At 39.5% G+C, this 11,979-nt stretch overlaps 1 protein-coding gene across 2 annotated transcripts in view; it reads right to left on the reverse strand.

Annotated features, from left to right (window-relative positions):
• Positions 1 to 531: 531 nt before the first annotated feature.
• DCDC2C (doublecortin domain containing 2C) overlaps positions 532 to 11,979 on the reverse strand; it is a 124,115-nt gene continuing 112,667 nt past the window's right edge. For both annotated transcript variants that reach the window (XM_075063692.1, XM_075063691.1), the window contains exons 12-13: positions 3,484 to 3,603; positions 532 to 924 (exon numbers count right to left, since the gene is read on the reverse strand). In XM_075063692.1, the coding sequence (XP_074919793.1) occupies positions 3,524 to 3,603 (80 nt within the window). In that variant the 3' untranslated portion in view covers positions 532 to 924; positions 3,484 to 3,523. The remainder of the gene's footprint in view (positions 925 to 3,483; positions 3,604 to 11,979) is intronic.

The following is an 11,979-nucleotide window of genomic DNA, read 5'->3' on the forward strand; positions in this document are numbered from 1 at the left end:
GAATACTACATTATGTAAAGATATGGCTAAAAACTAGTGCTTATCATTAGGGAAAATGTGGGTAGGAAAGGATTTATTTTATATGCAGGAAACAACAGATATTTCATTTTGTTTGCACAGAAGTCTGTCTCTTGCTGATATGAATGCTAGGCTGCAAACACATTTCTGATCAAGTTTAGTAATTAAATTTAGCAGCAAATATGTTTTCTTATCAGGTTTGAGAATTTTTTGCTACCTCAGTGATTTATGTCATGTTGACCTCAGATCAAGGCTGGTATTTTTAATTTAACTGAGGTGAAACTCCTTCATTTTCCAAAAGCATATAGCTGATTAAGGATTCTTTACATTTCCCTGTTATGTTGGGACTGACTTGAAATAGATTGGATTATTTCTAAAATGCTATTCTGTTTTTTATAAAGGTCATCAAACCACAGCAAAGGATCCATACGTCATTCTGCTTGAGTATGTGACTGTTATTTCTTTATTCTACCTAATTTAATCATCAAACGTATTCATCTCATGAGAAGTAATTTTCTTACAAGTGCAATTATATTTCGCAGTGTGACTGCTGATTAGGCAGAAACAGAGAAATAACTCATCAGAAAATTACAAAAAGAATTAATCATCAACAACATGTATAGTAAAGATTACAGTACTTGGCAGTCTCCAGTTAAACTCCTTCATTCTCAAACGTACTAGCCAAGGCTTAATAGGAAGCATGTATACATACTCAATGAATGTGTAAAGATCACATAACCACTCACTAAAGGTTTACACTTCTAATTGTGCAAGAAAGATGGAGGAATTTATTGTTTGTTTCTTTAGGGGGAACTGTCTTAACTGATGTTGTGGAAGATAGTCCCCTGTAGTAAACATGATATTTCATGAGTTGCAAACTACATCCTGGCCTGCAACGTTAAAATCCTGAAATAGAGACATGAAAAGATGACTGTTGTTTGTTGTTATTACTAAGTCCCCCAAAATATGATCAATGTTGTATAGACAAATAGGATGACACAGTCCCTACAAACAACAATTTACAATCTAAGGCCTCAATCTTGCTAGCGTGCTTAACTTCATGCATTGTGAACAGTCCCATTGACTTCAGTTGGACTATTCACAGTGCATAAATTTAAACAGGCACAAAAGTCTTTGCAGGATTGAGGTCTAAGGCTCTGGTCCTATAGGTGACAGTACACAAGCAGATGGCTACATGCACACAGAGCCCCACTGAAGTCAGTGGGGCTCTGCAACAGTGCATCACACTAAAAATTGCAGGTTAGGAGCCTAACAAAATGTATATGAAAGTGTGCAAACAAAAACTATCACTGTAAGGCACTGAAAAGTTTGCCAATTTACCTACTAAAATCCCAATCTAAAACAGTTGGACATTTAAAGCTCAATCCTGATCTAACAGAGTTAATTGACAGATAAATAAAACTCATTGGCACCTTTAGAGGTTCCTTCATTCAAGAATCTAAAAATAACATACAAAAGTAGGTATCATTATTACCGTCTTTTTACACACAAGTGAGGCACACGTACCCAGGTTCACATAACAAGTCCGTGGCTGAATCAGCAGTAGAACCTTAGGTCTCTGGACTCCTAGTCCAATATTGTTATCACTAGACAACACTGTCTTCCTCACTGGCCATATGAATTTTCAAGCACTGTAGCTAACTTTAAAAGTTATATAGAGATGCACTATTATGATTACTCAATCAGGATTAACTACTTTATGTTTAAATCAGGTTTGCTTATCTCCATTCCCTTCTCCCCTCCCCCACACATCTGCTTACGAGTTTCACTTTTAAGAATTATTTATTAATGTATTTGCATTTATACACACACTAAAAAGGTGGCTTTATGCTGCCTGTGGTTTTCCCCATGGAATTTAAGCTAATGGTTTAGGATGTACCTACCTGAAAAACCACCTCTGTCTCCACTCCACACTATCATAGTGGATGTCAGCAGAGTCACTTGAGCTGTCATATACTCTAGGAGTCCTTCCCATAAATTAGAGACCCACCTCTAAAGTAATACTTCAGTATCCCTAAACAGCAGCAATACTATTCAGTATATCCCATAATCAGCAAGCTAGACAACTTAAAACCTCAAATCACCATCCCTTTCCAATAATTCACCACCCACACAAGTCTCCTCCAGCCTTTTTCAAAAAAGATTGAAGACTAGCTTTGCAGCATACCCTACCTCTATGCTACTATGGACCAAGGGAGGTTCCTAAGCCCTGACGCCTCTTGCATCAGCTCAAGCACCTTTATTGATTTACAACACAAATGCATAGCATGCTGGGATGGTGGTTTCTTTGGTCAGTATGTACTAAGCCATTTAGGGCTCTATAGATTAAAACCTGTACCTTAAACTCCTCCTGAAAACCCACAGACAGCATAAAGCTACCCTCAGGCCCCCACTCAGGTTCTGTGTCCAGGAGAACGTGGCCAGCCCTGAGGATCAGGCCAGTGTCCAGCAGCTACTGTGAGATGACTGTAGCACAGTTATGGCTGTTTCATCTTCCCATCCTCAGGAACAGCATTGCAAACAGATATGCTGAATCAATGGACACTACCAGATATGATGGTATCCTCAAGAAAAGGGCAGGGGAAATCCATGCCCTGAAGCAGTAATTTCAGCAATAATAACATGGATTGAACGCCTTGATTTTATATCATACAGTTGTTACATTTATGGTACGAAGTAAAGTATAATATTTATTAGGCAAAATATATTTCCTTCTTTTAGTCAAAAAAGTTCAAACCGGAAGGAAGACATTTTTAACAGGCAGGATAATTAAGTAGTGGAACATCTTACTAAGGAATTCAGTAACCTTTCCCCCACTTGGAATCTTTACATGGAGACTGGATGGCTTTCTAAAAGGTTCAGCCACAAGTTATGGGTGGGGTGAAATTCTATGATGTTATGCAGATGGTCAGACTGGACTATTATGGTCTCTTTTGGCCTCAAAAATCTATAAATTTACTGTGAAATTTAAAAACTGCATTAAAAATATTTGGGTCCCAAATCAATTTAGGAATAAAGGAACATTTTCACTTGATTCTTGGACAAATGCCAGAGTCTTAGGGCAGGTCTACACTTAAAACGCTGCAGAAGTGCCACTGTAGTGCTTTAGTGAACATGCTACTATGCTGATGGGACAGCTTCTCCCCTAGGCATAGTTAATCCACCTCCGTGAGAGTGGGGTAAAGTCAGTACAACTGCGTCACTCAGGGGTGTGGATTTTTCACACCCTTCAGCAACTTAGTTATATCAGTGTAAGTTTATAGTGCAGGCAAGGGCCTTATATTCCAGCACGTTAATGAGACATTTTCAATATCAGGGATATTTAATCTTCACTTTCTATTGTTTTTTAAAAAAATCTTAAAGTCAATCATTTTAATCCAGCTCATTTTACAAATAAGAAAGGAAGAATATAAGGGGAAAATTAAGTATTAACATCTTTCGTACCTGTATAGCACAACATGACATGACATTTGAAATCAACTCTTTATGTTCCTTTTTTTTCACTAATTTGTTCTGGTAGGGGTCCCTCTGCAGGCTGGTTTTGTTCAGATTCTCCCCTTTTGTCTACAAAATAAATAAATGTTATAAACCATTTTATAATCAGATTCTTTGTGTTCCTTTAAAATAATACAGATTTTGACTGCAATAAGCTATAGTCTCTCTAAACTATGTAAACCACTATATAAATACTAATTTATGGTTTCATTAAAGTAACTAGTACACTTTCAAGAAATAACATTTGTAGCTCCAGGAAAAGAAAGTGAAAACAACTTCCATGTCAAATAACCATGTGATATGATGGATTCAATTCTGTACCCAGATATGTACGTAGAGCTCCTACTGATTTCATGTGACATCCACATGTCCAGTTGAGTGCAGAAGGTGGCTGAATTATCTTATTTCTTCCTCTCACTCTTCAATGGCAGCCCCTCCCCTGGCCTATGTTTCTTCTGTCTTCCTGCTTTGTAGTTAAAAAAAAGAGCAGTTGGGGCTTCTTCTCATCCCCTCCAGAGAGGCCAGTGTAGGGGCTCTGGGCTATAAGGGTCTTTTTGTCTATGAAATTAAGGGAGGAGGGGGAGGCTACTCACATCTCCACTGCATTCCAAGAGCGGGGAAGCCTAAGTATAGCTACTTCCAGTAAAACAGTCACAGATGCCAAAAATAGGATTTACAATTTAATAAACAAACAGATAAATCCCCTAAAAGCTATGAATAACCACTGCTATCTAGTCATCTAATTCCCTGTTGTCTATCTAGTCCATTCCCTTATCAACACTTTAAGAACAGTTGTTTTTATGGTCAGCTTCAGTAACAACTCTTGTCCTTTCATGGTACTTATGCCCAGGCAAAACGTAATCTTTCACAGCATGTACGACCTTTTGCAGGTCAGAAGTTGGGAGGAGTTTTTATTGATATTGATACCTGAATGAAAGTTTGAGCAGACATTGTTTATGTGTTCTGTGCTACTGTGAAAGAAAATGGCAAGAGGTGATTTTTTTTTTCCTGCTGCAGAAGATATGCCAAGGTAGCAACCAGGAATATACAACAAAACTAATGCATGTTAGCCTGATTCACTTGCACACTTAGAGAGTAGGCAGATTCACTTAAAGAAGTTGAACAACTAGACATAGTTGATCATAGTTGATACAAAATATCCAAGCTAATAATGAAAATGATATAAAACTAAAATGAAAAGGGGGAAAAAAAAGCAATACCTAAAAACATTATATGTGCATCAGGCATATGAAACATACAGAGTTTTGGAAATAGAGCAGGTTATGTACAATATATGTTGACAGCTGAACTCTTATCAAATCTGTTGCCACAAATGTAAAAACTCAAACAGGCAAATGAACTAAAAACTCCAGTTCAACAAAAGAGACTGGAAAACAGTATGGAAAATGACTAACATCAATTCAGCAGTATTAAGAGGTTTTCAGAAAGATACACAATAGGTTTTACTGTAACCCTGACCCTCTCCCATAGAGTATATAAAGTAGGACTCTATCAGGGTTAAAAATGCAATAAGCCTGTAAGTACATCTTTGCAGACCCATGAATTAAGAAAGCCGGTGCTGCATATGGTCACCTTTATCACCAAATCTGGAAGTAACACAGAACCTGTTTACAGAAAAAAATCAAAGTGTATAATGCTATTGTCCTCACAACATTGCTCTATAGATGTGAAACTTGGCCCTGTTATCAAGAGCACATTAAGAAGCTTGACGCGTGTCATAGATTGCCTATGCCTGGTCTACATAATAATCAACAATCAAACAGATTAGCCTGATTTGAAATCTGAAAGAGTGCTCAGAACAAAACAATTCTTTCACTACGTCTTGGTCTACACTAGATGCCTTTCACTACGTCTTGGTCTACACTAAATGCCTTTGCCAGTATAGTAATATTGCTTAGGGTTGTGATTTTTCTTTTTATGACATTTTTATACCATCAAAAGCCCTCATGTAGATGCAATTATACCAACAAAATTTTTTTTTCAGGGAACTGGTATAAGCCATACCAGCAAAGCACTCTTTTGCGGGTGTCAGTTGCATCTACACTCAGAACATGTGCAGATATAATTATACAGGTATAGTGATACCGACAAACCGTTTCTAGTGTAGACAAGGCCTAAACTTAATCACAGCAGTAACTTTAAAATAATACTATCTTTGTCCTTTGATTTGTATGATAGCTAAGTAAGTTTTAAAAATTAGACAAGATGGGTCAAATTTTCACAAATGCTTGTAAAAACACATGAACTATTGCATGCCAACCCCTGAATGTCCATTTCCTATGACTGTGCATATTAACAGCTAGTTACATGCATAAATAAAAACCAGCACACAAAAGGAGGTGCATGTGATGGGGTGTCCACCCCACACAAGGTCTGCAGGGTTACAGTGGCTAGCTGGGCCAATTAAGCCCCCAGGCCGCATCTGGAGGAGTCAAGGAGCAGCAATTAATTACATACGGCTTGACTGGGCAGGAACAGGAGCCTGTATAAAGCCTAGGAGCTGAGAGCAGCTAGGGGCTGCAGGGAAGGAGTCTGACGTCACTCCCTGGAAGAAGTGAGGTGTGTTTGGGACTATAGAGGGTAGTGTACAGTTACTCCCTCGGGGGAGGGAGTGTGAGCTGGTAAACCCAGACTTCAGGGAGAGCCAGAAAGGTAGGAAAGACTCGGGAGAGAAGCAGCAAGGTATGGGATAGGGCAGATCTTGGCTGCTGATGAGAGGGCCCCTGTCATAAACAGATAGTTAAGGGTTAATGTCTCTTTTACCTGTAAAGGGTTAAGAAGCTCAGTGAAGCTGGCTGACAGCTGCCCGGAGGACCAATGGGGGGACAAGATACTTTCAAATCTTGGTGGAGGGAAGTCTTTGTTTGTGCTTTTTGTTTTGTTCATTGTTCGCTCCTGGGGCTAAGAGGGACCAGACGTGCAACCAGGTCTTTCTCCAATCTTTCTGAAACAGTCTCTCATGTTCAAAACAGTAAGTACTAGCTAGAAAAGGCAGATTAGTCTTATGTTTGTTTTCTTAACTTGTGAATGTGTATTTTGCTGGAGGATTTTTACCTCTGTTTGCTGTAACTCTGATCTCAGAGCTGGGGAGGGATCCCTCGAGTTAAGAATCTGATACCCCCTGGTAAAAACAATTTCATCTGATTTCAAGAGATAATTTTACTTTTCTTTCTTTAGATTAAAGCTTTCTTTTAGAACCTGGAATGATTTTTTCGTTGCTTACAGACAAGGCGATGGTCTGAATCTCCACCAGGGTTCGTAGGGGAAGGAGGTGGGGGAAGGTATTCTCTCTGTGTTAGATCAGGAGTTGGATCGTGTAGCGCTCTCAGGTAACCCAGGGAGGGAATAGTCTGGGGAGGAAAGGAGAGGATGGTTATTTTTCTCGTGTGGTTTTAAGACCCAAGGGGTTTGGGTCTTGGGTTCCCCAGGGAAGGCTTTGGGGGAACAGAAAGTGTGCCAAACACTATATTTTGGCGGGTGGCAGCGCTATCAGATCTAAGCTAGAAATTAAGCTTAGAAGGATCCATGCAGGTCCCCACTTCTGGACGCTAAAGTTCAAACTGGGGGAAAAATACCTTGACAGCCCCTGAGCTGAGACCTGGAGTAGAGAGTGGGCCCGGGTTCTACCACCAGCCACTGGGGAAGTGGCACAGACCAGGCAGTGGAGAGCGGAATGCCTGGGACAGTTTTTTCTGAAAGACTTTGATACCCCGAAAGACGAGGGTGCATAGTGACCTGGCCAGAGGGTCAAGTTATGAAGAAGGAGTACCTGGAGTTACAAAGATGGGTGAAGAGACTGCCAAAGGAAAGTGCAGCATGTGGAAGGAGCTAATCCCCAGAGTGATCAGGTGGAAGCAACCCTAGTGATGAGTGGACCCCTGAAGTGTCTGCCAAGGTTTACAATTCTGCCTGTATGCTTTAAGATCCATAGTGCAGTTAATCTTGAATTGGGTAAATCCATCACTGACCACTGCTTGCCAGCATGATTTGTCTGTTGCTGACAATGCCCAGCTGTCATCATCAATATTGCACTGTTTCAAGTTATGCTTCAGTGTGTCCTTGAAGCATTTATTGTGCTGCCTCATATGCAGTTGAGCACTGTGTTCGCCAGACAGCTACTGCTTTGGCATGCTGGTGTCGTCCATCTTCAACACACAACCAGCCCAGGGGAACTGTGATGCGATAAACATGGTTTCAATCTGCGTAGAGTGACTATATTCCAGAACCTCATTACTAGTAACTTTATCTACCATATCTGATGCAGGGTACGGCACACAGAAGTTGTAAATAGAACTTATCTAGCAGCTTAACATAATGCCTGTAGCAGGTCCAGGTCTTATGGCCATACAACAAGTTGGATAGTACAACCACTTTATAGAGTTTAATTTAGTTTGAAGCTTAATATCATGTTGCTGCCAGACTGCCTTATAGTCTGAAAAATGATGAACTGGTCTTGTTGATACAACTTGTCAGCTCCTTGTCTACAGTAACATCATTTGACAATATACTGCCAAGGTAGCAAAAGTCTGTAACAGCTTTCAGCTGTGTGTTGCTGATAGTGACTTTTGGTTTCATGTAGGGTTTTCCTGGTGCATGTTGATACATGACCTCTGTCTTTTTCACATTGATTGTCAGCCCTTACCTTTCTGCAGACTGTATGAATCTGTCTGTAATCCACTGTATATCTTCTAGAGTATATATCTCTAGAGCACAGTCATCGGTATACAGCAGCTCATAAATAATTGCCTTAAAGATCTTCATGGAAGATCACAGCCTGTTCAGATTAAATAATTTTCCTGAGGATTGGAAACTTATCCTGATACAGGCACTTAGGTCTTTTGTAGCATCATCATGCATTGCTGCATAGAAAAGAATGAACAAGAGTGGACCAGTAATGCAGCCCCGCTTAATACCATTGGTAATAGGAAATGGGTTGGACAGAACACCATCTACTACTTCCATCATGAAATAGGCTCAGAATGTTGGTGAATTTTTCTGGACAACAAAACTTACATAACACTTACCAAAGCCCAGGTCTACTGATGGTGTCAAATGCTTTAGACAAGTCAATAAAGACAATGTAAAGGTCCTGTTGCTGTTATCTGCATTTCTTATGCATCTGATGGGCTACCAATACCAAGTCTGCCATACCTCATATTGGCCTAAAACCGCATTGCGATTCCAGTACTATGGAGTTAATGATGAAAAATAAGCCAAGGCACAAAACGAGATCAAACTAGCTAGGGACACAAAGGAAATAAGAAAACATTTTATAAACACATTAGAAGCAAGAGTAAGACCAAGGACAGAGTAGGCCCATTAATCAATGAGGGGAGAAAGACAATAACAGAAAATGTGGAAATGGCAGAGATGCTTAATGAATTCTTTGTTTCAGTTTTCACCAAGAAGGTTGGTGGCGATTGGACATCTAACATAGTGAATGCCAGTGAAAATGAGGTAGGATCAGAGTCTAAAATAGGGAAAGAACAATCAAAAATTATTTAGACAAGTCAGATGTCTTCAACTCACCAGGTCCTGATGAAATGCATCTTAGAATACTCAAGGAGCTGACTGAGGAGATATCTGAGACATTAGCAATGATATTTGAAAAGTCATGGAAAATGGGAGACATTCCAGAAGACTGAGAAAGGGCAAATATACTGCCCATCTATAAAAAGGGAAATAAGGATAATCTGGGAAATTACAGACTAGTCAGCTTAACTTCTGTACCAGGAAAGATAATGGAGCAAATAATTAAGCAATCAATTTGCAAACACATAGAAGATAATGAGGTGATAATTAACAGTCAGCATAGACTTTTCAAGGACAAATCATGCCAAACCAACCTGATAGCTTTCTTTGACAGGGTAACAAGCCTTGTGGATCGGGGACAAGCAGTATATGTGGTATATCTTGACTATAGCAAGGCTTTTGATACTGTCCCGCATGACCACATAAACAAACTAGGGAAATACAACCTACATGAAGCTACTATTAGGTGGGTGCATAACTAGTTGGAAAATCATTCCCAGAGAGTAGTTATTAGTGGTTCACAGTCATGCTGTAAGGGCATAACTAGTGGGGTCCAGCAGGGATCAGTTCTGGGTCTGGTTCTGTTCAATATCTTCATCAATGATTTAGATAATGGCATAGAGAGTGCACTTATAAAGTTTGAGGATGATACCAAGCTGGGAGGATTTGCAAGTGATTTGGAGGATAGGATTAAAATTCAAAATGATCTGCATAAACTGGAGAAATGGTCTGAAGTAAATAGAAGGAAATTCAGTAAAGACAAATGCAAAGTACTCCACTTAGGAAGGAACAATCAGTTGCACACATACAAAATGGGAAATGACTGCCTAGGACGAAATACTGTGGAAAGGGATCTTGGGGTCATAGTGGATCACAAGCTAAATATGAGTCAACAGTGTAACGCTGTTGCAAAAAAAGCAAACATCATTTTGGGCTGTATTAGCAGCAGTATTAGCAGAAGTATAAGCAAGACATGAGAAATAATTCTTACACTCTATTCCGCATTGATTGGGCCTCAACTGGAGTATTGTTTCCAGTTCTGGGCACCACATTTCAGGAAAGATGTGGACAAACTGGAGAAAGTCCAGAGAAGAGCAACAAAAATGATTAAAGAAAACATGACCTATGAGGGAAGATTGAAAAAAAAATGGGTTTGTTTAGTCTGGAGAAAAGAAGACTGAGAGGGGACATGATAACAGTTTTCAAGTACATAAAAGGTTGCTACCAGGAGAAGGAAGAAAAATCGTTCTTCTTGACCTCTGAGGATAAGACAAGAAGCAGTGGGCTTAAATTGCAGCAAGGGTGGTTTAGGTTGGACATTAGGAAAAAGCTTCCTAACTGTCAGAGTGGTTAAACACTGGAATAAATTGCCTAGGGAGGTGGTGGAATCTCCATCACTGGGAATTTTTAAGAGTAGGTTGGACAAACACCTGCCAGAGATGGTCTAGATAATACTTAGTCCTGCCTTGAGTGCAGGGGACTGGACTAGATGACCTCTCGAGGTCCCTTCCAGTTCTATGATTCTATGTTGCATAGCAGATGATCAAAGAATACTTTAGTCAGAACCTTTCCAGCCATTGAGAGTAATGAGATACCACAATAGTTACCAACCTGGACTTTTCACTTTTCCTTTTGTGTATGGTGACAATGGTGGTGTCTTTGAAGTCTTGCGGTACATCTTCAGTACTGTGTATTGAGAAATAGTCCAAGCAGTCAGCTCAGCAGGATCTCACCTCCATACTTGAATATTTCTGCAGGAATGCCATCAGATCCAGGAGCCCTGAACTTCTTTGTGGCACTGACTGCAGTACTGACTTTGTCAAGGTCTGGGGTTGGATCCATGTTATTACATGTTGGCTGATCAACTATGCTTATTAACATCTTGTCTGTGATGTTGAACACTGTGTTAGATCACTAAAATGCTGTTGTCACCACTGAAGGATTTCTCCTTTGTCAGTGATCAATGTTAGGCTGTCCACACTCTTCAAAAGCACTGTAGTGGTATGTCTAGGAACATAAACATCTTCAAAACAGAAGTCTTTGTTCTCATGAGGGTCAGCATAGCCCTGGATTTCATATGCCTTGGCATTCCACCATTGATTCTGTATGTCTCTAAGCTTAGATCGGATCTCATGACCAGGGATCCTAGAAATCCATTTCCCACAGAAAAATGTGGAATTTGCGTTTTTACAGAATCTTTAATTTTTACATTTTGTGAAAAAAATAAAAACATTAACTAAATTTTACTGAAAGTACCAGTATCACTTATTCAGTGTGAGCAACCTCCCCATCTTGTAGCTGATTTTTTAATGTGATTTAAATTTACATGGCCCTAAACATACTCCAATAAACTGCTTCCAGTGTATAAAGGTTATTCCATAGCATGTAGGAGTTTGAGTTTTAATGCATCTCAAATTTCACTTCAGCCTCCAGAAATGAGTAATTAAAGTTATGAAAAAATGCTGAAAACTTTAAAAATCTCCCCTAAAGACCATGGCACTGAGTTTGGTAAGGACAAATTTCACATTCATGTTAAGGTGCTGTTCCATGCCGTATACAGCAAGGCTGTAGATTATGTTAGAGTGCAGACAAATATAAATTGCAATTCTATTTATTTTATTATAATGATTGATGGCACTGGTAGGCTTCAAACTTGCTTAAAAATTGTAAATATATCAATAAAATATTGTGTTTAACTGATACGTTATATATTGTAGCTAGGGAAACTAAAGTTCAGTGAAAAGAACAGGAGTACTTGTGGCACCTTAGAGACTAACAAATTTATTTCAGCATGAGCTTTCATGGGCTACAGCCCACTTCTTCGGATGCACAGAATGGAACACAGAAACAGGAGATATTTATACATACAGAGAACATGAAAAGGTGGAAGTA

This window comes from Chelonoidis abingdonii, chromosome 3 (assembly GCF_003597395.2).
Source record: "Chelonoidis abingdonii isolate Lonesome George chromosome 3, CheloAbing_2.0, whole genome shotgun sequence".
Classification (NCBI taxonomy): Eukaryota; Metazoa; Chordata; order Testudines; family Testudinidae; genus Chelonoidis; species Chelonoidis abingdonii.